Source organism: Mus pahari, chromosome 5 (assembly GCF_900095145.1).
Source record: "Mus pahari chromosome 5, PAHARI_EIJ_v1.1, whole genome shotgun sequence".
In the NCBI taxonomy this organism is placed as follows: Eukaryota; Metazoa; Chordata; class Mammalia; order Rodentia; family Muridae; genus Mus; species Mus pahari.
In genome coordinates this window covers 133,072,499-133,097,654 of record NC_034594.1, presented here as the reverse complement: position 1 = coordinate 133,097,654, position 25,156 = coordinate 133,072,499, and the positions used below count along the sequence as shown (strand labels likewise).

The following is a 25,156-nucleotide window of genomic DNA, read 5'->3' as shown; positions in this document are numbered from 1 at the left end:
GTGTGTGTGTGTGTGTGTGTGTGTGTGTGTGTGTGTGTCTCCGTGTACCAGAGGCTTTCCATGGAAATCTCTGGCCAGGCCTGGTGCAAGGGTTCTGGCTAGGGGAAGTGAATTCGGGCAGGGAGGGGAAGGCAATGGCCCTGCACTCCAACAAGAAGCAGCTAGCTAGTGAGGAGTGCGGCAGGGCCTCCCTCAGGTGGTGCTTCGGGAGAGCAGATCTCCCAAGGGTTACAGCTCTTAGGACAAAAGTCTTAGGATGACGGAGTCGTTCTCACACACCTTGTATTCCCTGGAAAGGATTTATATACAGTTTTGGGGATGATTCAGGGTTTGACAGCAGGTACCTCTCATTGGCTTGGACCGAGAGTTTGGGGAAACCGTATTTGCATATGGGAGGGCTTGGTGCAGTTACTTGCCACACATACCTCTCTGCAGGTGGGGCTGTGGGAGACTAGCTACATGACAGGAACCAAGTGCCACTGTATGCACCAGGCTTGCCAGTCCATGAGACTCACTTCTTGGGATTCTCTTCTCTCCATCTCACCATAGGTGTACTGTGACTACAGTTGTGTGTGACCAAATCTAGCTTTTTTATTTGGGTTCTGGACGTTTGCATGACATGCTAACCTAGTTAAGTTTTTATTGCTGTACAAAACACCAAGACTAAAAGTAGCATGTCCAGATCATAGTTCATCATGAAGGGAAATTAAGGCAGGAACAAAGGAAAGGCCATGGAGGAACCATACTGGCTTATTCTTTGCTTAGCTTAGCTTTCTTATGCAACCCAAGGCCAACTGCCAGAGACTTCTACTACCCCCAGTGGACTGGGCCCTCCTTGTCAATCATGAATCCAGAAAGTGCCTTACTTATCTTTCTTCACAGGCAGTCTGATGAGTGGGTACTTTCTCAGTTGCAGTTTCTCTTCCCAGGTACTCTAGCTTGTATCAGGTTAACAAAAAGAAAGCCAACCAAAACACATGCAAGTGTGCTTTACCTACTGCCCAGGGGTCTTTTGAAATAGGGTCTCAGGTAGCTCAGGCACTATTCCCTCACTCTAAGTAGCTAAAGATGACCTTGAACTTTTTTTTTTTTTTTTTTTTTGGTTTTTCGAGACAGGGTTTTTCTGTATAGCCCTGACTGTCCTGGAACTCACTTTGTAGACCAGGCTGGCCTCGAACTCGGAAATCCACCTGCCTCTGCCTCCCGAGTGCTAGGATTAAAGGCGTGCGCCACCACATCCGGCCCTGACCTTGAACTCTTGATAATTCTAGCTCTATCACAAGTGCAGGAGTCAACCCAGGATTTATGAATCCTGAGCGAGCACTCTACCAACTGAGCCCTATCCTGAACCCTATCTTTAGGTCTTGATGGTCTTAGCATTGGAGGTATTCATTCAGGTTTTGCTTGTTTTATTCTGGCCAATCCATAAAAGGATTACTAGCACCAAGAATGAGTATTAATATATTAGGCACTTGGTTGGGTAAACTACTATTTTTAAATATTTGTGCTTATTTCTATGTTACAAATTGTATCTGCCTCCTTTTCTTCCAGGTCAAGACTGATACAGTTATTATTCTATGTAGAAAGAAAGCAGAAAACACAAGATGGGACTACTTAACACAGGTGGAAAAGGAATGCAAAGAGAAAGAGTGAGTTTAATGTTATTTTAGCTTCAGTTATGGTTTTACTTTAACAACTGTATAAGCAAATTGTTTATTTTCTAAGGTCCTCTTGGAGACAGCCCCCCACCCCCTTCTTAGGTAGTTCTGACTATCCCAGAACTTGCCAAAGTGGCTTTGAACTCATAAGGATCCACCTGCCTCTGCCTCTTGAGTGCTGCTGGGATTAAAGGCTAGCTACTGTGCTCAGCCTGTCAGAGCCTGTTACGAGAGGGCGGGGGGCCAGTTTAAGATAGTATCACTTGGTTTTTGGCATTGCTTTTATTCCTAGACATATTGGTACATCTGCAGATACTGTGGCCTGTTCTCAAATAGTTCTGCTCTAGGGCTTCTACAAGATCTCACCTACCCAAATAACTGATTCCTTAGATGGCTCCTAAGTGTGGTTGGTTTTACTCTTACTGGTTTATGATACTTTTTTTTTTTGAAAGTCCTCAAAACATTTTGTCTCCCAACGAATGAGGCATGCATTTACTACCACATCCAGTTTTGTTGTTATCCTTAATGGCTGTTTTAAAAATCTTACCAGATGACTTCCATTGTGGATCAGTTTTAAGTTCTCCTATAGTTGGGAGTATCCTACACTGAGTGAGTTACTCATTTTTGTCATTCCTCTCTTGGTAGCCGCATGCATTTGGGAACTAGTAGGCCAGAGTTCTGCACATTTGATGACTTGGGACTTGATTTAAGCCTGAGTTTAAATAATGAGACCTATTTCAAAAAATAAATGTAAGGACGATTGACTGCTTAGACATTCCTGACTAGATCTGCTTACCACATTAAAGACCTTAGCACCAGACCTAGATCCATGAATCTCAAGTCTAGTAATGTTTTTTCTAACTAAAATGTTCTCATTTCACTATGTATCCATACCATAATTTGCAGGGGTTTATAGATTTTTAAATATAAAGAAAAGTACTTTAAACAAATTAATAATCTGGAAAAGTAACTACTCAAATTGACCATTTTCTCTGGAAATCTCACTGCCACGTTAGTCCTTGCTGTTTGGTGGTCCCTCCTTTGTGTGCCATGCTCGTGTGAGTGGGTAGTTTATCAGGATGCACCTTGGCTGCTATTTGGGCTGTATACTCCAGCATCCCTTCTCTCTGCTGCTCAACTTCCTACCACTTACAACGTAAGAATGGCTTTCCATGCTTCAGTTTTTCCATTTTAGCCTGTTTTCTTTTTCACAGAAAGCCTTCCTATGACACTGAGGCAGACCCTAGTGAGGGATTAATGAATGTTCTAAAGAAAATTTATGAAGACGGAGACGATGACATGAAGCGAACCATTAATAAAGCATGGGTGGAATCCAGAGAGAAGCAAGCCAGAGAAGACACAGAATTTTGAGGCTTTTAAAAGTCCTTATGGGAACTGTGATGTGGAATGCTCGTGTTTCCAGTAAGGGTTGATGTTGAACTGCACATATTTGTTCATGTGGGTATGTAGTTTTGACAGATAAATATTTACAAAGCCTTTTAAGTAAAGATAGCAGATTCTCCATTTCTTATTGGAGGATTTGATTTAAATAAATAAGCTTATTAAACTGTTTCTTTCATTAGCACCCCAGACATTTTGTTTCAGAAAAGGCTATATGGCATTCTTACTGAAAATGTAAAAAGGAAGTCTTAGCATAATGAAAATGTTATGTCACAGATTTTTGTCCTGGCTGGGAGATAGAACACAGAAGTATTTGTCTATCTGTAACTGACAGCAGGTCCCAGTAATGTAAAAAATAAAGCAAAATTTTTGCATAAAATTCAAATTTGTACATGAAGTTACAAAGTTACTACAGAGCTGTTCCATTATTACCATGTGTTACCATATAGTACTAATTGATTTAAGTATACTTACGAATATAAAATTAAACAATACAAATGACAAAAGTAGACAAACATCTTGTGTTGATAAATATACTGTCATGGTTCAGATGGCTTAAAAATAACCATGATGCAAAAACTTGAAAACGCCCACTTATCCCTTTGTTCAATAAAGTTGGAGTTTTACTTGGAAGATGAGTTCTGCAGTCTGTTTTGAGTATATTCAAAGTTAGGCTGTCACTACACCTCAGCAAGTTTCAGAAAGCCGCAAGGGCTGGAGCAGTGGCTCAGCTATTAAAGGACAGGCTCACCATCAAAAAGAAAGCAATTAGATGCCTAGAAAAAAAAGCCAGTAGATCACAACTGCCATTAAGAATTAGGTAAAAGTCAGAACTTAAAATTAATGTATAGAAAGGGTGGCTGGACGTATATTGAGCCATGAAATAGACTGGTAAACACATTAGATTATTGTATACTAGGAAATTTAGCACAGTATTTGTAGGGGGAGATGAAGCGTTAATGAAATACAGCTATATCAACATTTACAGCATCAAAGATCTCATTGTAAAAAATAAAGTTATGTAAGTACTAGAAGAGATGGAATTCCATTATGACCTAGGAATGGGGAAGAAGTCTTGATTTAAAATGTAAGGAAAATACATGGCAAAAAATTACACATAAGCAAAAACTGATGACATACTGAGAGGTTTCCAATAACTATAAAAAGGGGGGGAGGGTGTTGGAGGAGATGACATTTTCTTCAATGGTGTAGCCACTGGTAATTTCCCCAGCGCTCTAGTAAAGTAATCCTAATAAAAGCCATTGGGTCACCAAAACTAAAGGGAGGGAAATACAACAGAAATATGCTCACGCTTTTAGAAAGTCCTAAGAAGCCATATCAGCCCACTGGTTTTTATGTAAGAGCATATCTATTAAATTTCATGCTTAGGTTATGAAAAGTATACTCCTAGAACATAAAAACCTGGGAATGACATACACAGTTAGAACAAACATTAACGGGACTACATCATGGCAGAAATAGACAATTTGGACCTTAGAACCACTGAAAATTTTTTACAATCGAAAAAGCACTGAAATTGAAAAAAAGAAAAGCTTAACTCACTTGGTCCATTTCTGCTGTGTAATTTAGAGAAAGAATAGAAACATTTCTTAGCATTGGAGTCTAGTAAGTCAGATCAACGGACCTATCCAATTGATGGTTCTTTAAAGGCTTTGGCAGAGATGCAAGCACTGAAAGTCTTCCAGGAGCTCCCAGTGTATTGAGCTCATCCTGAAGGTGAACCTATGGCCCCACTTCATACCATGAACAGGGCATTAAATTTCAATATTCATTTTGGAAAGGCAACTAAGCAGTAGTTGCTTTGTTTGCATACTGAATTTAGTACAAGTTACTTTCAAGTAACTTTAGAATATAATCATTTGTCTATTAGATGAATTATAATTTTTTGCTACAATGAGTATATTGCAATTTTTATATATTGTGATAAAAGTTGCTGACACTTTTGTTTTTTGTTTGTTTGTTTGTTTTTAACTCTTATGTGTACATAAGTGGGTATTTACACATCATTGTAGTTGCTGGAGGCTGCCAGAGGTTTTTGGATTCTCCAGGGAGTTGAATTACAATTGGTTATTCACCCATCATGAGTGCTAGGAACTGAACTCTGATCCTCTGGAAGAACAGTAATTGCTCTCTGCTGAGCCAACCCTCCAGCCCCAAGATTTAAGATTTTTATGTAAGACACACAAGTATAGAATTAATATGAAGCTAACACTATGTTTTACTTATCCCACTCTCACAGGGAATCCCAGTTCTGTTTCCAACACCCATGCCAGGTGCTCACAAGACTTAAGTCCAGCTCTAGTATCTGACACCTCTGGTCCCCCCAAACACTTACCCCCTGTTCCATACATACATATACACATAATTAAAAATAAATCTTGAAACAAAATGAAAATTCCTAGCCAGGGTACGACAACTTAATGGCTGTGAGTTAACCTTAGTGTATCTTGTGGTCTCTCAACATTTCTTACTAAAGGAGCCCAGAGACAGGTGTCTTAATCAGGAACTGCACTGGCTATCACAGCAGTAAGCAAGAACACAGTGGATAACCTTACTTACAGGATAGAGATGTCGAGGGATTTCCACTGGTAATAGGACAATGATCATGGGTAAGAATGGGCAGAGTGGGCTAAAGCACCAAATATATAAAAATTTCAAAGTTCACAGGAATGAACAATGATTGGTTTCCATTTTTGGTAGTATAGCAACTTGTTTACTCTGAAAATTACACATGTCAAAGAAATGTTTTAGTAATTGTTGATATGGAAAGTTCTTTAAAATAAATAACAAAACAAAAAACCCAAGGGATCCAGCAAAGATAGAATTAGAAAATCCAACAATCCTTAATGAAAACAAATCCCGTGCAACCATCAGCCCTGAAATATCGAAGCCCCCAGGCAACAGGTAAGCTTTAAATGCGGTAGCTCATAGCTGTTTGTAACTGGGGTCCAGGGCCTTCCTCTGGCCTCCAGCACCAGGCACCCACATGGAGCATAGGTTTACATGCATATAAAACACCGATTAAAAAAAAAGCAGCCTGTCAGTTAGATCTGACATCTAGAAGTATTTTGTAAAATCACTCCAAAATTAATATTTTGCTACTAAACATCAAACTTGAAGACCATACTTTCACAGAAAATATTTTTATTCCACTCTTACACATGTGTGAGAGTAATATGCTTTAAAGGTAAAGACAATTCAATGACAAATAGCCACATTTCTTTATTTAAAATCTAAAAGTAATTTAACTCAGGGTTAAGTAAACTAAACATACTAGACCCTTATAAGACCTAGGGTTTGGTCTTAAGTCTCCTGCCAGGACTGGCTTCCAGCTGGGCAGGTTCTGAAATGGTTTCACCATATTGCTCGCTGGACTCCAGAAAGTAGCCCATGGTCAGCTAAGTGGCGGAAGACAATGCGACTAAGTCTCCAGCGTCGCTTAACACCACGTGGGCGAGATGTCATAACACACCGATTTCTGATTCTAACAGGACAGCTATCCCGTGGAAGAGCAGCAATTTCATCACCAGCGATTTCCTAGGGGGAAATTATAACAGAGATCATAACTCAGTGCCTAAAAGAAAGGAAAAATGGGCTATTCTTAGCCAGAGAACTGCAGATATGATAGAAACAAAACAGAAATGTTTGATGTTGATGTTTTTTCAATGTGATTTTAAACATTAAAATAACCATAATCCACAAATCAAAATAACAAAGTTCAGTCTATTTTTATAAACAGCATATACTATATAGCCATCACTGACTTACAACATCAGCACCCAAGGCTGATTGATGATGCCTCCCTTCTAAGGGCACTGGCTAACAGCTAATATGTTCACTAATACCTTAAATACACATTTTTCCTGTTGCAAACTGTATGCCATATGCCCGTATAATACTTTTTGTCTTTATTCATTTGGTTTTTTTATTCTACAATATGCTTGCTAGACGGCCTACACTGTTCCAAAGTCATTAATATCCTCAGTCTCCTTGATGCTATGTTGTTCACTGAGTATGTTGGAATTCCTTTATGTATTCTGTAGCTGGTAGAGATCTGAGTGTTGGACTCAGACCTGGGAAAAGCAGCTGAGGTGACTAACATACCAAAGCAGATCTATCCTCCAGGCTCTACCACATTCTTCAATCCTCACCTGAACTTCCCAGCTCAGGGCCAGGACTCCCTCTTCCCCGGAGGCTCCTCACTATATAATCCTGACATTTAGTTCTCTCATCTCATTGTTGTTTCTATTTTTCTCCTCCCCACTCCCCTTTCTGCCATAGACTTGTACTGGCTAGTTTTGTGTCAATTTGACACAGTTGGAAATCACAGAGAAAGGAGCTTCAGTTGGGGAAATGCCTCCATGAGATCCAGCTGTAAGGCATTTTCTCAATTAGTGGTCAAGGGGGGAGGTCCCCTTGTAGATGCCATCTCTGGGCTGGTAGTCTTGGGTTCTATAAGAGAGCAGGCTGAGCAAGCAAGTGGAAGCAAGCCAGTAAAGAACATCCCTCCATGGCCTCTGCATCAGCTCCTGCTCCCTGACCTGCTTGAGTTCCAGTCCTGACTTCTTCAGTGATGAACAGCATTGTGGAAATGTAAGCTGAATAAACCCTTTCTTCCCCAACTGCTTCTTGGTCATGATGTTTGTACAGGAATAGAAACCCTGACTAAGAAAACTTTATTTTGCCGGCAGAGACAACCTATCATCGAATAGGTTCTGTTTTGAGTTACTGTGAATAGTGCTGCTCTATTCATCTATGTTTAGGTCATTTAGAAAAAATAGGTGAATGCATTTATTGCCCCATGCAGACACATAATTTTTGAAGAACAAAAGCTTTAAGCACCTGAGCCGATGATACTTAGGAAAGACCATGGCTTGAGACTAGTAAAAAGTTGATCACCAGGATCCTCCAAGCCCTATGATGAAGATTCTGACTACTGCAGAAATAAAGGAGGGTAGCCAGACAAGGGCCATGAATCTTGTCAAAGTAATGGCCATGAAATTGGTAAGTGGTTGAGGGGAGAAAAGTATGGCAGATTGGGCTCAGGTTGTCAGTAAAAACTTATCAGATGTGTTAGCACACCACTGATCTTTGATAGAATGTGGGAGACACACAAAAAAGTACACTAACATTTAAAAGGCCAAAATTGCAATACCTAGAAAAACCACTAAATAAATGATTGCACATGTAAATCTACTAATGTCTAAAAGCTTATGCATTTGTTGATATTAGAAATATGTGGGGAACTGCATAAAACACAATGAGGTCAATGAACAAATACTAAGTATTATAGAAGAAATGTGCAGACTTATCTATGCATATCTTCCTTGTCCTCAAAAACTGACATTGACTCTAGCTGCATATGTAGCAGAAGATGGCCTAATCGGCCATCATTGGGAAGAGAGGCCCCTTGGTCTTGCAAACTTTATATGACCCAGCACAAGGCAAGGCCTGGGCCAAGTAGTGGGAGTGGGTGGGTAGGGGAGCAGAGGTGGGGGGAGGGGTATAGGAAACTTTCGGGATAGCATTTGAAATGTAAATAAAGAAAATAATAATAAAAAAAATGAAAAAAAATAGAGATGAAAAAAAACAAAACAAAACAAACAAACAAACAAAAAAACTGACATTGAACAGGAAAATGACAGCAGAAAAGAAAGCACAAGAGCACCCTGGGAAAGCCTTCTGGAACTGGACATAAATTTAACTTGGAAGCTTCAGACAGCCCTGAGAGTTAAATAGCTCATTATCTTCACTGCTATTACTGGTACTAATACTAGAGGCATTTCTTCTGGTGTGTATGGGGGCATATTCTTCATAAATAACTCACTCATTTACCCTCTCACTTGATTGACAATTAAAGTTTGTATATATTTAATTATATACTGGTTCATATTATTGTTCTACTCTTAGCCAATTTCAAGTGAAGAGTGCACCACTGACTGACTACTACTCTAGATTTTAGCATAGTATTTCTTCACCTCATAGCCCCAAGCACGTGCTGTTTGACCAATTGGGCTTGACCCCTAGGACAGTCCAGGCAGTCACCATTCTACTCTTGCTTCCATGATCAACATTGTCTTGAGCTGAGTGCCCGAGGCTGTCTTCTATTGAGTAGAATTGTAATACCCCACTGTGGTAAAAAGCCACAAGAGAGAGGTCCTGGGAACTCAGTTTTCTGCTCATTTGCTTAAAAACAGATGAAATTTAAAAGATAAGGCAGCCAGATAGTGGCGATGCACACCTTTAATCCTAGCTCTCGGGAAGCAGGGGCGGAGGGATCTTTGTTTTTGAGATATGCAGATCAAGTTCCAGGACAGCCAGAGCTATACAGAAACCCTGTCTTGTAAGCAGCCTTGAGTATAATTTAAATTTCCTACAAGCCTCTTCTGTACAGGTATTCTGTTACCACTTAAACGGAAAACCTTGTGCCTCAGTAAGCCCAAACAGGCTCGACACCCTCTTATTTAACCAGAATTACATGGCAAGAAAGGAAGGCTGAATGAAAGACAACCTAACCATGGGGCGGGGCAGAGGAGTTCAGGAGGGCAGAGCCTGAGTGTGGATCACAGATCCTGTGTTTGGCACACAGCCCATGCATCAGCAATACCTCCATGAGAGTTCCAAGACTAGGATGACGTGGGGAGCGCTTGGATCAAATCCTTGTTAGGTTTTAAGTGTCTCCACTCACTAGTACTTTTTAGGGATTGTATAGTGACACGGCTGAAGAATCAGGAAAGACCAAATAGTCCTTTATCCTAAACTTACCAAAGTCAGTTTTAAGGCTATTTATGTTGACTTGAATATTTGATCTTATTCTCCAGAAATTACATTAAGAAGTTGCAATAAATCAGCATAAAAAAGAATATGAGGATAGTTAATGATTTTGTGAAAGAAAGGGACTCGACTGGCTAACCTGAAGATCCTTTGGCAAAATGGTATTCTTTCTGAGCGAATTGATCCGAAGTCTCTCATCTGCATATTCATAAGCCATTTTTCGTCTTTTCAAATCACGCAACATTCTCCAGTCTACATAGTAACCTCGAACTTGACCTGACACTGATGGAGGAACTGCCTAAAAAAGAAAGACAAGGATCATGGGTGCTGCAAGTAGTTTTCCAATCCTACAAACTTCTTTCAGTCATTCCTTAAATGACTTTCAGCAGTTAAATTCTATTTGGCATGCATGTGTGCTTGTGTACGGATGGGCATGTGTGGAGGTAGGAAAAACTTCGGTGACTCAGTTCTGCATGTGTGTGCATGTATGCAGGTGTATGTGGCGGGCGGAAGAGGACAGGCTTCTGTGGGTCAGTTACTCCTCCTCCACGTGGGGTCTTAGGACTGAACTGGACAGGCTTGGTGAATGCATTTAACCCACTGAGCTATCTCACCAGGGGAAGACTTAATAATATTTTAAAAAATTAACTTATAGCATTTATTTGTGTGTGCATGTGCATACTTCATGCATACTACAACTCTGGTGGGAATCAGGGGACAATTTGCAGGAGTATTCCTCTTTCTTAAGTTATGGTTACCCTCTCCCACACCCTCAGGTTCTGATGACTTCAGTGTCCTTAGTTATAAAATGAGAAGCAAACTGGAGAGAATTTCCAAACTCCCACTACCATACCTCTGCCCCCTTGGCAGTATTTGTACTACACTCTACACCCGTCCCACTGGTTATATGGCACCTCTGTCCATTAGTGTCCATGAACCATGGATACGGCTAATAGGCACTATGGGGACAGACATAATTCTTGTTATTAACTCGCTTAAAAGTTCAAATATCAAACAACTTTGTTTTTGGTACAACTGCAAAAGTTAGCATCCCAACTGTGATATATATATATATATATTTTAAGTGTCAGGTACACAAGACTTTGAAACCTGCTTCCAACAGAAGAATGCAAATGTCACATAAGTCATTCTAATTTTGACTTGTTAGGATAAGAATATACCTGACTAAAAATTTCAAAATTAACCGCACCTACTTTTTTTTTTTTGTTTTTTTTTGTTTTTTTTTGTTTTGTTTTGTTTTTCGAGACAGGGTTTCTCTGTGTAGCCCTGGCTGTCCTGGAACTCACTCTGTAGACCAGGCTGGCCTCGAACTCAGAAATCCACCTGCCTCTGCCTCCCAAGTGCTGGGACTAAAGGCGTGCGCCACCACTCCTGGCCGCACCTACTTTTAACTTCAATATAAATATTAGAATTTAAATCATCCTTGTGGTTTGCATTACATTTCTACTGGACAAAACTGCTATTCGTGACTTAACCACATTCCTAAAATCAAAATTCACACACAAGACTCTATCATCTCTTGCCTGCAAAGAAAAAAAGGCAGATCTCCGGCGATTCTCCCCTGTTCTCTACATCATGCTCCCCACTCTAGTGGATCTTACCCGCTAATATACAGATATGATGCAATGTCACAGTAAAGACACCCGTCCCCAGCAAAACTATCCAGGACTTCTCCAACGTCCTTTGCTGCTCTTCCCAGTTTCTACCCGCATCATCACACTCCCACTGCTCAACTCTACAGCCAATTCTCAGCTCTTCCTTTGATTAAGTCTTCAGTTTTAGCGGAATGGCCTGCTCCCCATTCGAAATTGTCACCACCTGCTTCCAAGCCACCACTGGCTGACAGCTAGATCGGAGCCTCTGAGGTCTCAATCATCCGACTCCCCTGTCTTCTCCACTCACACCCGGCTCCTTACAACCCGGGTGATTCTCGCAGCTTTCACACGACGGACCCACGCCTGAATACCAAGCCCTCGACTGCTGCTCTGGGAGCTCCTAACCTAGCCAGGACGGGAAAGCAGACAGGAGCCCTGGGATCGGTCCTCCGTGCGCATGACAGGTGACAGGGTTGCGAGGGACCCACAGGACACGGAATTCAGGGAAGAGGTAGGCTGGCGAGAAAGGCAGGGGCCTGACCTGCCGGAAGGTCCGCAGCAGCGAGCCCAGCACGGTCGCCACCATGCTGTCCGCCAAGCCGGCCAACCACCGCCGCGTTACGACACCGGAAACAGGTTGTGTGGAGGCGGGGCTTGTGCCTCAAAGGGCGGGCCCGGGGCAGGATTTAGCCTATAGAGAGGGAGAGGGTAGGTACGGGATTTGCGCTCTCGCGGTATTTCATAGAACATGGGCAAATCATCCATGTGGACCGCCCACTTAGGCAGAAGGACAACAGTGAGGCTGCGCGATCTCTCCTGGCGCTCGCCGTTCCAGCCCCGCCCAGCCTGCGCCTGTGTGCTGAGTGTTGGCGCCACCTGGCGGAAGCTGGGCAGCATTTGTCACTCATCCTGCAGAACTGGCACAGGTTTCTGCTGTAATGATGATGGTAGTGGCCCTGATAGAGTTTCTGCTTGCACGCCAAGGGTTTAAATATATATTATATTATATTATATTATATTATATTATATTATATTATATTATATTATATTATACTATATTATATTATTTATATCATATCTGTATTAAGGTTGTACAGGTTTTACGTTTTTTGTCACTGTGTGTGGATGGTGGTAGTGTGTATGCATGTGCCATTTAAAACCTGCTGTTTTCCACCTAGTACAGGACACTTGCCTGCCATCTTCCTAGCCTGTCTCCTAGATGTGTTCATGGATGCAGTGAGGAATAGCCCATTGGGCTACTTACACAGGAAGCTCACAGGAAGGAGAGTCTTTCCTTTCCTCCCTCCCTCCCTCCCTCCCTCCCTTCTTTCTTCCTTCCTTCCTTCCTTCCTTCCTCCCTCCCTCCCTCCCTTCTTTCTTCCTTCCTTCCTTCCTTCCTTCCTTCCTTCCTTCCTTCCTTCCTTCCTTCTTTGGTTTTTCCAGACAGGGTTCCTCTGTGTAGCCCTGGTTGTCTTGGAACTCACTCTGTAGACCAGGCTGGCCTCGAATTCAGAAATTCATCTGCCTCTGTCTCCCAAGTTCTGGGATTAAAGGCGTGCGCCACCACCTTCCGGCAAGAGTCTTTCTTTAAGTGTTACAATTTGTCGAACATTTCTAATGGGCTAGGGAAACTCTGCCTGAAACCATATGGCAGGATAAGACAACCAGGAGTTCCTGCCATCCTACTAAAATATAAAAAGTCCTAGATCAGCAAGCAGCATCAGGCAGGCACCTGCCTCAAACCCTTGTTAAAACTCACTCCCACTCACCCCCATGCCACACACAACATAATTGGGCATCATCTATAGTCATCTCAAGATATGGGTACAGGGCAAACTCTTTTATTATGTTTCTGTTGTTTTAAGATGCCTGTTTGTTTTCATCTGGAGTTAGATGGGTGGGGAGGTGGCAAGATCTTGGAGGAGATGAGGGAGGAGAAATAAATATACTGTATAACAATATTTATTTTCAATTAAAAACAAGGAAAAGTTACACTAATGTGTTTCTATTTCAGCAAAGCCAAACTTTTGGAAGGGGTTTGAAAGTCAGAAAAATATGCTTATAGACTGTAGAGTGAGAAATGAGTTTTAGGGCTGGAGAGATGGCTCAGCAGTTAAGAGCACCGGCTGCTCTTCCAGAGGTCCTGAGTTCAAATCTCAGCAACCACTCAGTGGCTCACAACTATCCCTATGGAGATCTTATGCCCTCTTCTGGAGTGTCCAAAGACAGCTACAATGTACTTACATATAATAAATAAATAAATAAATAAATAAATCTTTTTTTTTTAAAATGAGGTTTATACAATTAAACTATTGCACAGACCCATGAGTTGAATTCCTAAAAGGTCCAGAAAAAAAATCAGAAAGGTTAAACTCAATGTGCCCATTTACATTCTTCCTCTGTTCTTGAATGTATTGAGAGACTTTATTTGGAGTCTTCTGACAGTGAGCTTCCATGCACAAGCAGGTAGTATATGCTGCTAAACAAGCCAAGAAGCCTTCAACATAAAACTGGCCCCAAGTTTCCCTGCATCCGCATTAAAGGTTGCTTAGAGATCAGGGCATTTCTTGGGACAGATGCCTGTCAATATTATTCTCCAGCAACCCTACCTAGAAACTTGGTCTGGAGCTGGCAATAGATACCACAGCTCTAGCCGTATCGAATGTATACCTTTCTAGACACCAGTGCATGCTGCAGCCCTGTGAAGAGAACTTGCTGAGTCACCCTCTGTCCTCCAACTGCTATCATACCACCTTTATCAGCCTTTTTTTGAGTAAAACTGGGTTTCCCCTGGTAGGCTAGGCTTTTATCCTGCATTACAGTATGACAAGAAACATGGCCAAGAACCGATCTCCATGTGTGTCATAAGAACAGGCAGGAAAACTATATCTGTCTAGAGTTGGATGTAGGACCATGGCTAGAAAGGCTTCAAGCCCTAGGAGCCAGGTGGATCTGATTGTTTGCTTTGTTGAAAATGGCAAATTAAGGTAATGATATAGTGCATTCGAGTAATCCCAGCATTTGGGAGGGTCAGGAATTCAAGGCTAGCCTTGGGTGCAGAGCAAATTCAAAGCCATCACAGGTTACAATGAGACCCTGTCACAAAATAACAAAAACATTAGCAGCAACAAAAGGCAGTGGCTAGTTGGTGGCAAATGGAAAAGTATCCCAGGACCTGGTGCTCTCAGGTCTGGTAGGGTAAATACTCATGACTTATAAGCTTTTGGTGCTCTTTATCAGTTTATTATAAAGAATAAAGATGGACAAAAAGGTGGAAGACATGAATAAGATGATATAGAAGAGACACAGAACTTGATGCCCTTCTACTCCCCAGGAAATGCTACTCCTTCCCCCCAAACTCCAGGGAGCTCCTTTAAACATCATTAGTAACTATAAAAAGTAGAGTAAAATATACATAATGTTTTACTCCATTTGGTACTTCTATAATATGATATATAAGATTGGGTAATTCATAAAGAACAAAGATATGGGCTAGGGATGTAGCTCAGCTGGTAGAGAGCATGCCTAATATGAGCAGTCCCCAGATAGATCCTTAACACTGCATAACTGGGCCATCGTGGCTTATGCCTGTCATCTCAGACTTAAGAGATGAAGGTAGGAGCGTCAAAAGTTCAAGGTTACCCAAAGTCTGAGTCCAACCTGGGCTACATGAGGCTCTGGGTCTAAAACAGCAAATTCAGTTGCAGTCCAGAGAAGCCCGAAGGGGATGTCAGGTCCTCTCAAACTGGAAGTGCACACCTTCATAAGCCATCACGTGAGGGCTAGGAATTGAACCCGGGTACTTTGGAAGAGCAGCCATCTTAACCACTGAGGCATCTCTCCAGCCCTGTGTGAGGAACTTCTTGCTGGATCACTACATTAAGAGAATGAGTGAAAGACAGAAGAGCCAGACTCACCCCAAAACAAGCCTACTTTCAAGACAACAAGCCTACTCCATCCTGTGACACTGGTCCTTTAGAACTTGATCTGATCACCTCTTAAGGTCCAGCCTCTTTGTTGCACTTCTGCTTAAACTTCAACACATAACACAAAGCTACCCTCACCTTATTTTGCAATTTTCCTGACCATTCACTTCCCCACCATTTACTAAACCTCTCTTCCGGTCTCAGTGGGCACTGCATGCACAAGGTGAACAGACATACATGCGGGCAACACAGCCATACACGTAAAAGAAGAAAACTCAAAAAGAGGGCCCTTGTCAGAGTCAGGCCCTCTATGGTATACCTTTGAGCTTCTAGAACATTTGGAATGTGTGTTTGTTTTCATTTTTTTGAGACAGCCTTGAGTAGCCTGAACTGGCCTCAGACTTGCTGAAATTCCATCCAGAGCTTTTTCCCTGAGGAAGTTGCACCAAACAGTGGCATTCCCACTCCCCCTTCCCCCAGCCTCCGACTACTACCATTTTCTTTCTAATTTCGAGTATTTTAAGATCCTGGTATAAATGGAGTCACCCAATGTTTGTCCTTTCGTGACTGTCTTTGTTGTTTTGGGACAGGTCTTACTGTATACCCTAAGGTGGCCTCCAACATGCTGCCCTCCTGTTTGAGTCTCCTGAATGCAGTTGGCTTCTTTCATGACATCTTTAGGTTTCATTTAGACTGCAGTGCATCTCAGCACTTCATCGATTTGCTAGGGCTGGATGCTCTTCAGATATGTGGTTATACCACACTTTGCTTCTCTCACTAGGAACTTAATTAGCTTTTACCTTTTAGCAACTGTGAATAATTCTGCTGTGAACCTATATATGCAAATAAGTTGTATTAGTATCATATAAGGGGTACATCATTTTGAGATGATACTAAAACAGAAGTCTCTGAGATGATGTAACTAGACTTCAGAGGTTTCTTTAATCAAGATTGCTTTGTAAACAGCATAAGACCACCTATCCCCTCCCAAGTGTACCTCCCTCTCCGCTTAGTCTTTGAGAAATGTAAGGCAGTCTAGAGAAGGATCATTTGAGTTCTTTTGATAAGCAATTTTTCTTGGCCATTTTGGAGACTGTAGAAAAATCAGTTATTCTTATTATCTTGGCATATTAGAACCAAGAGAACCATTATCAGTCATTTATTTAGTCAGTCAATATTAATGGTTATTAATAATGTATATCAATTTGAGAACTAGGTATGTGTGTGAAAGAGACTGAAAAGAAAATCTACACCCTTCTGAGGAGGTTGTATATTACCTCACAGTCTTTCTATAAAATACATTTTGGGTGAACAGTAAAATTCACGAGTTAAATATTTTAAAATCTGATTGAAAGTGAGATCAAGTTGTTGTATTGGCTCCAGGTTGAATAAAATGGTAAGGATGACAGTGTAGAGCAGTGGTTCTCAGCCTGTGGGCTGTGACCATCACAAAGCACATATTTCCAATGGTCTTGGGCACCAAGACACCACTCAGTGGGGATCACCACAGCATGAGGGCTGCAGCATGAGGGAGGCTGAGAACCGCTGTGTTAGAGGATGACACTGAGGTGCTGAAAGGTCAGGTCACTCACTAAGCCCACAGAGCTCATTTTGGACTGCAGTGTATGTTCTTGTCTTTATGTTGTCCTCTGGAGATGTGATGGTTTACCGATAAAGGCCTGGCTGTTGTAATGGAAAACATTTCCTATACAGTGTATTAACTGGCTTGTATATGTAACTTCTACCATTCCAATCAATCAACAAACAAGTGACATTAGTAAATGTAACTTTTGTTCACCAGATATAATCGTTGTCTTCGAGGCTCACTGCTGAATAAGCTCACCCTTTCTAGTTCTTTCTGAACTGTGGCTGGCTGGTTCAACTCAACTGTTTGGGCTCAAACTCCTCTCCAAGGTAACTGACTCAGATTGGGTTCTCTCAGATTCTCACTGAATTGCTCTACATGGCCTCAAACTAATTCTGACAATTTGCTCTAATCTTCTGAGTCCTTATTCTCTGGCTTCAACTGTCTCTGCATGAACTCACGAATTAACTCAACTCCACTGCACTTACTGAACTCCACTGAACTCCACTGAACTGAGCTAAACTCACTCAACTGAATTACACTCACTGAACTTCCCTCGACTTTTAGGAATTAAAGTTGGGTACTAAAAGATTGCATCCAGATCATACAGTAAACCAGGGCATTCATTTTGGCCAGATCATATAGACCAGAAGGTCACTGGATGGGATCCCTTGCCAAAGCAGCCGTGTTGCTGGATTAAAATTCCCTCTACAGAGATTTTTTTCCACAAAATAATTCTAATACACACACACACACACACACACACACACACACACACAAACAGAGAGAGAGAGAGAGAGAGAGAGAGAGAGAGAGAGAGAGAGAGAGAGAGAGAGAAAGAGAGGAGAGAACATGTGAAGGAAGAAAAAGAAATGGGTAGCAATATTGTCTTTGAAGAAGAAAAATAATGACTAATCTTTCCTCCGCAGGCACTGACATCATATATCATAAAATGGAGCACCTGTGGTGCTCATAATAAAGTCAATAGATGGCAAGTGAACTAGAATAGCTATGCAAGAAGCTTTGATCATGTATCAACGAAAGTATAAGATCAATGAACAAACAATACTTGGAAAAACTTGGGAAACTTGAAGTATTGTCTTCATTTCTTACCAGATATCAAATTACACTTCAGGTAAAGTGGTTAAAAGTGGAGCAGGCGTGGCTGACACCATGGTTCAGTGCTTAAGAGCATTGCACTGCTTTACAGTGCCTAAGCTTGGTCCCCAGCACCCGTGTCACATGACTCACACCCCCCCCCGCAGCTGCAGGGGTGTCTGACCTCCTCACTTCCCTCATATGCACAAACCTCTCGACAGACAGAAATGCTTATACATAATTTGAAACTGATAGTAAAAATAATTATTTTTTTAAAGAAAATACAGAGGGATGCAGTTTTTAAACAGTTAGATTCCAATCAACAGTTCTCAGACTATCCAATAACATTGGAGCTATTCAGCCTCACCAAGTGGATGCAAGTTAAATTAATGATACAGAGACAAGCTAGCAAATCAGTTGTCGTGAGTGTGGGGAAATGAGTAACTTTATACTCTGTTGTGGAACTCCAAATGCCCTAACTGCTCCAGAGCAGTGAGCTCTCCCAAAATTTATACCTGTTGGCCCAGTTATGTTACTTAGAGGAATGGATTCTGAGAAAAACCTGAAATTGTGGAAAGTTATACATAATTACAATTACCATGAGATTATTTATCATCAGAGAAAATTAATAAGTCCACAGTGGGGAATGAGTTAAATGGATTAAAACATAACATATAACAATTGTAACTGCAAAACAAAACAAAAAACCAATGGGAAGAGGCGAGAGAGATAGCTCAGTGTTTAACCCTCTTTGCTGCCAGGGAACCAGGTTTGATTCCAGAACCTACATGACAGCTCTCTTCTGGCCTTCATGGGCACCGGACAGGCATGTGATGGACAGACATATATGAAGGCAAAATACCTGCACAATAAAATGAAATAAAGTAAAATAAAAACAGAGCACTGGGGCTGACAGGACGACTCAGCAGGTAGAAGCTCTCTCGCCAAGTCGGCCGACCTGAGCTTGATCCTCAGGACCCACACGGTGGAAGGAGAGGGCCTGTTTCTGCAAATTGTCCCCGACAGAGGCACACTGTGGGATGCACGAACTCCTACCCCATCCCACAGAGCCTGTTTCTGCAAATTGTCCCCGACAGAGGCACACTGTGGGATGCACGAACTCTTACCCCATCCCACAGAATGAATAAGTATAATAAAAATGTTTGAAAATCTGTTGCTTGTTGAGTGTAATAGTTCATACTTGCTTCCTAGCACTTAAGAAGCTGAGGCAGGAGGATCATCATGAGTGTGAGGTCAGTCTCGGCTACATAGAAAGACATACTCTTTAAAAAAAAAAAAAAGTCTAGGATGACTAAGATCAAAGACTCAAGTGAATGTGCATGCTGGGAGGATGTGGAACAAGGGGAACACTCCTCCATTGCTCAACTATGTTCATAACAACTTTATTCATAATCGCCAGAAACTGGGAACAACCTACATGTCCCTCAACTGAAGAATGGATAAGGAAAATGTGGTACATCTACACAATGGAATACTATTCTGCTATGAAAACAAAGACATCATGAATTTTGCAGGCAAATGGCTGGAACTTGAGAATATAATCCCGAGTGAGGTGAAGGGGGACTGGAATGGAGGGCAGATAGAGGGAGGGTGAGAGAGGGAAGTGGAGGTTTTGAGGTTGTGTGTGGGGAGGGGCAGGAAGAATGTCCAGATAACCATGAGACTGAATGGAAATCTGCAACTGATGTGGGGGGATGGGGAGGCATCGCCAGGAAGTGATAGAGGCCTGGAATGGGGCGGTGCCCAAGAAACAATGGAGGTGTCCTTAGCTGTGACTCATAGCACTGGGGATATGGAACCTGGGAAGGCTGCCTCCTGTGGCCAGGCCAGAACCCTGGTGGAGCAATAGAGACACCAGCCTAGCCTCAAAACTTTCCATCCAAAACTTACCTTGTCTACAAGAAATGCAGGAGTGAGGATGGAGCAGAGACTGAGGGAATGGCCACCCAATAACCTGCCCAGCTTGAGACCCATCCAATAGACAAACATCAGTCCCTGACACTACTAATGATACTCTGCTGTGCTTGTAGAGAAGTCTAGCATGACTGTGCTCTGAGAGGCTCCACCCAGCAGCCACCTCAGACAGATAGACACAGACACCCACAGTCAAACAGTGGATGGAGCTTGGGGACTCTTATAGAATGGGAGGAAGGATTGCAGCCCCCAGGGGAGTAGGAACTCCACAGAAAGACCAACTGAGTCAACTCACCTGGACCCTTGGAGCTCTTAGAGACTGAACCCACCAACCACAGAACATACAGGGACTGGACCTAGGCCTTCCCACACATATGTAACAGATGTGTAGTTTGGTCTTCATATGAGTCCCAAACATCTGGAGGGAGGTTGTCCTAAAAGCTATGGCCTGTGTGTGGGATATGGTCTTCTAGCTGGGCTGTCTTGTCTGGACTCAGTGGGAGAGGAAATGCCTAGCATTGCAGAGACTTGAAGTACCATGGTGGGGAGATACCCAAGGAGATATTTCCCATTCACAGGAGAAGGAGTGGGGAAGTATTGTGAGAGGGGCTCCCTGGGGGGGGGGGTAGTGAGATGGATATAAAGTCAATAAGTAAAAAAAAAAAATGAAAAAAAAATCTGTTGAAAAAAAAATGTCTAGGGCTGGGTGTGGGGTGTAAGCCTTGAATCCCAGCATTGGGGAGGCAAAAGCTGAGACTGTGAGTTAGTGACCGGCCTGGTCTACAAAGCAAGTCCAGATAAGCCAAGGCTTAGAGAAAGCCTGTCTCAAAAATCCTGCTCCCCTAGAAAGTCTAATGGGTTTCAAACACACACACACACACACACACACACACACACACACACACACACACACACACACACACACACACACACACACACACACACACACACACACACACACACACACACACAAACGCATATTACTGGCAATCTTATGATTTAAAAATTTCCACATTCCCTATAATTTACATATATTACTTTAATACTTATGTGTATACAGATGTTAATTTATAAACAACTGGTTTTCATCAGCTAATAACTATCATTTCCACATACATATTTTGATTATTTGATTTTGTATTTTATGTGTGTGAGTGTTTTGCCTGTATTTATGTCTATGTGCACACTACCTTGTGTGCCTGATGCCCATGGAGGCCAGAAGACCAAATCAGGTACCCAGGGACTGGAATTACAGATAGTGAGTGCTGGGAATCGAACCTGGGCCTCTGGAAGTTCTCTTAAGCTGAGTCATCTCTCCAGCACACACCCATCCCCATGTTTTTAAAGTGTGTTTTTCAGTGGTGAAGGAAAGGGTCATTCCTGGTACCAATCACTATCCTTGGTTTATCCCCAGGGACAAGGCTGTCAGTGCCATGTCCAAAGCATCAAGAGATCCAATTTAAAAAGTGCTTCGCTCACACTTATTACAGTGTAGAGCCGCCCACCCTCTCTTGTCTTCATTCTCTGGCTCCTCTTTGCCTGCTCTGCTGTCCCTAGTATAACTTACTCCAGTATAGCATGGATGGTTTCCTTACTATCTCCGATTAGGGAGGACGAAATAACTGTTCCCTTTTTAAATTTTGTAACGAGGAAGTAACGGAACTAACTTGGCACCAGCCTCTTAGTCCCACATAAGAGTGTCTATGTGGTTTGTTCTTAATCCATGTCTGTTTTTTTTTTGTTTGTTTGTTTTTTGTTTTTTTTGTTTTTGTTTTTGTTTTTGTTTTTGTTTTTGTTTTTCGAGACAGGGTTTCTCTGTGTAGCCCTGGCTGTCCTGTCCTGGAACTCACTCTGTAGACCAGGCTGGCCTCGAACTCAGAAATCCGCCTGCCTCTGCCTCCATGATAAATCACCAGCATCGTTGGCTCTCCTGATCCCCATCTGCCCTTGTAGAGCTTCGCAGGGCTGACTTTTTCTATAGCCAGGCCTTTCACACTAGAGCTGGGTGTGTCTGCATTCATAAGAGCTAGAGTTCTTGGACAGAGGAACTAACTTCAAACAGGAAGAAAGTGGGAAACAGAAAGGTGCATGGAAGTCTTTCCCCCTCCCCCTCTCACCCCCCCCCCCCCCCTCCCCCCCCTCCCCCCCCCCCCCCCCCCCCCCCCCCCCCCCCCCCCCCCCCCCCCCCCCCCTCTCTCTCTCTCTCTCTCTCTCTCTCTCTCTCTCCCCCCTCCTCCTCTCCCCCTCCTCCTCTCCCTCTCTCCTATTCTCCTTCTCCCCCTCTCCTTCTCTCCCCCTCTCCTTCTCTCCCCCTCTCCCCTTCTCCTCTCCCCTTCTCCCCCTCTTCCCCTCTTTCCTTCTCCCTTCTTTTCCTCTCTCGGCTTGAAAATGGTGTATACAGATGAAACCACTGTTCTCATTATGTATCTGCCTTTGCTTAAACCCCACTAAATAATAATTCTATTGGTTAACTAGCACGTGGGCAGTGATCCTGTAGGTTCTGTGCAGTCTGGAAGCCTCTTGCTTACATGCCTGTGAGGCTCCACCAGGAGTTTAGTGCTGTGAGCCATCTTGGGCACAGGATGGCAGTACGACTACATCTGAACTCTAACAGCCAGGGTCTCTAGGCAGATTCTACAAGACTCTCCTGTGTTTGTGTTCCCACTCCCACCCCCCCAGCTGCATTCCAAATAAAACGATAGACACCTTGTCTATCATTAGATAGGATTCATGTCTGGGATTAATTTGCCGCCTTTGCCAGCGAAAGAGGCCACATATTGTGTAGGGCCTGTGCTCAATCAAAACTGCAAGGGAAGCACTGTCAGAGCAAAGTTAACACGAAGCATTTTCCTTTCTTTCCCAGACTCTCAACTTGTCACAGATTTTTATTTGCTATTTAATAAAGAAAAATGAAATCATTAAATTCAATTTTAAGCCATTAGTATGAATTGAACCACTCATTTCTAGATTATGCAATGCCAGTTCACAATGCAAAGTATGAATATTTTAATTGCATGCAGAATCACTGAGATTATACAATTCATATTTAATAATGTGTGACTGCCTATGCATCTCATTCTTACCAGAATATTGCATAAAACTAACTCAGCGGCTTTAATTTCTTTTCTTGATAGGCACGTGCTCATGCTTGTACTCAATGGGAGGTTAGGGAGGAGCCAAGTCACAAATAAATACATGTCAAGTGGAGATGTGTTCTGGAGAATGAAGCAAGAAAGAGAGAGAATTATGGTGGGAATCTCTGTGAGATCATATAATAAGAGAAGGACTATCGTTGACATTTAAGTGGAGATCTGGAGGACATGAGAGATCAGGCCCAGAGGTTTCTAAGGGAAAACATTCCAGGCTTCAGAAAGAATAAGAGATATAAACACGTAAAGGGTATGTAGTGGGAGATGCCTTAACAAAGTTAAATAAGGTAGAGAAAGCAGAAGAGGTCAGAACAGCGGGGCTCCTAGCATCCCACAAAGGGCTTCGAATTCCCAACATGAACTGCAGCAGAGTTCAACACCTCCAAATTGCTTATGAATTGCTAAATGCCCTCACCAGGAACAGCAATGGCTGTCTTCTTCTCTTTCCTACAGTACTAGCCACCACTGTGAATTCTCTGGTCTCACCTCCTACTCTAGCTGCCGTTGGACCGACGAGTTTTAAGCAGGCAACTTCTGGTGTAGTTAACTTGTATGAAAAGGCACCGTGTATTTACATCAGGTACCTCTCAATTCTTGTCCGTGGATTTCTCTGAGGCTTGGGTATCCAGTGAGCCAGAAGCCTGTTTGTCACTCACTCATGCCCAACTCCCATGTCTGGTGAATTGACACTGGGGAAATACCATAAAATGATGGTATGGGGCAACTGGGAAGGCCTCAAAGAAGTGCTGAGCAATGGTGACCTGCAGTGGCTAACTTGATATGAATGGCTCCTTGGTATGGCTTCTCCATCCCCTCCCCCCCCTTTCATCCCTTATTTTGTTCCCCACAAATTACTTGCAAACAAATTTTTATTTTGGATCCCACTTTGGGGAGTGGAGAGGGAAATGTAGGTGAGAATTTAGAATATCCCGTCCAAACGATCGCCCTCATCCCCTTGATTGTGCCTTGGGTCTTTCATCTTTTGTTCCTATTATTGGTCCTGAGTTCAGAAGGTCTTCAGCTCTGGGCTACAGTTGACTGGATTTGACGCTTCTCTTTTAGCCTTGCCTTTATACTTCTTCATGGTTTTGTTTTTGTTTTTGAGACAGGATCTTTGTACTCCTGATGGGCCTCAAACTCCCTTTGTAGATCAGACAGACCTCAAATGGGCGGTGAACTTCCTCCCCTCGTCCCCTGAGTACTGGCATTACAGATGCAAGACGCCACACAGACCCTCCCTCCCACTTTTTGTTCACCCCTACCATCTATCCCCTACCTTCTTCTACTGTCAGAGAAAGTACTGTCACAACACTGCTTGTTTGGGGGAGGTAGCTCCTCAGAATAAAATCCGAAGTCCCTAGTGTAATTTCCGTGACGACAGTATCCTGCCACTTTCCCAAATACCTCTGACCACACCGGGCCTTTCATTTTTTCAGCTCTTCCCTCCGAGGGTTTCCCTCAAAGCCATTCTTTCAATCAAGCTTTCCATTCAGACCAGTTCAGTTCACAGTGGTTTCTGTTGACCAAGAGGCTGAGGAGCAGGTGATATGGTTAAGATGAGAGTGTGGTATACAGGGCGTGTCCTGTATGAGCACTGTTCCAAAGATGTGTCTTTTAGCCAGTCTGATCCAGCGTATGGGTCTGAAGCTTTTCCCCCCCAGGGTAGAGCTATTGCTTTGAATTTTATGAAGAGAAAAAAAATTTTGTTTTTTTGGGTCTCGTGGTAAAATAAGGTTCTGAGTGGAGCAAATGTAGGAAAAGCCTTTTAATTGGTGTATTATTCATAATGGCTAATGTTAAATAAAGTCAAAGCGTCATACACTGGCACCTTTTAAAGTGATGGTAATGGGTGAGAGAGTTTCCGTTTAGCACGCCCAACTGGGACAGAGAAGTGTTCCCTTTCCCTCCCTCCCGGGAGCCTCCAGGAGAAGCTTGCATATTTGTTTGGATTGGTTACAGATAATAGGCATGCGGGAGGTTTCTCTTTCTGAGT

General features: G+C 42.6%; 2 protein-coding genes across 2 annotated transcripts in view; one reads left to right on the top strand and one right to left on the bottom strand.

Annotated features, from left to right (window-relative positions):
- The window catches only part of Cacybp (calcyclin binding protein), an 11,659-nt gene extending 7,971 nt beyond the window's left edge, over nt 1–3,688 (top strand). Inside the window, exons 5-6 of the mRNA XM_029538697.1 lie at nt 1,552–1,649; nt 2,873–3,688. Coding sequence (XP_029394557.1) covers nt 1,552–1,649; nt 2,873–3,029 — 255 coding nt within the window. The 3' untranslated portion in view covers nt 3,030–3,688. The remainder of the gene's footprint in view (nt 1–1,551; nt 1,650–2,872) is intronic.
- Nucleotides 3,689–6,207: 2,519 nt separating this feature from the next.
- Mrps14 (mitochondrial ribosomal protein S14) lies at nt 6,208–12,086 on the bottom strand. Its single transcript, XM_021199046.2, has 3 exons — nt 12,012–12,086; nt 9,994–10,152; nt 6,208–6,617 (listed from the first exon to the last, which is right to left on the bottom strand). Exons 1-3 carry the CDS (start codon nt 12,054–12,056, stop codon nt 6,435–6,437), a joined length of 387 nt encoding a protein of 128 aa, XP_021054705.1. The 5' UTR covers nt 12,057–12,086; the 3' UTR covers nt 6,208–6,434.
- Between the last annotated feature and the right edge of the window lie 13,070 nt (nt 12,087–25,156).

Coding starts and splice junctions, on each gene's coding strand:
- Mrps14 (XM_021199046.2), bottom strand. CDS start 12,056: ATGGTGGCGACCGTGCTGGGCTCGCTGCTGCGGACCTTCCGGCAG. Junction 10,153..12,011: donor TGCTGCGGACCTTCCGGCAG/GTCAGGCCCCTG, acceptor TTTCTTTTTTAG/GCAGTTCCTCCATCAGTGTC. Junction 6,618..9,993: donor TTTTGCCAAAGGATCTTCAG/GTTAGCCAGTCG, acceptor ATTTCCCCCTAG/GAAATCGCTGGTGATGAAAT.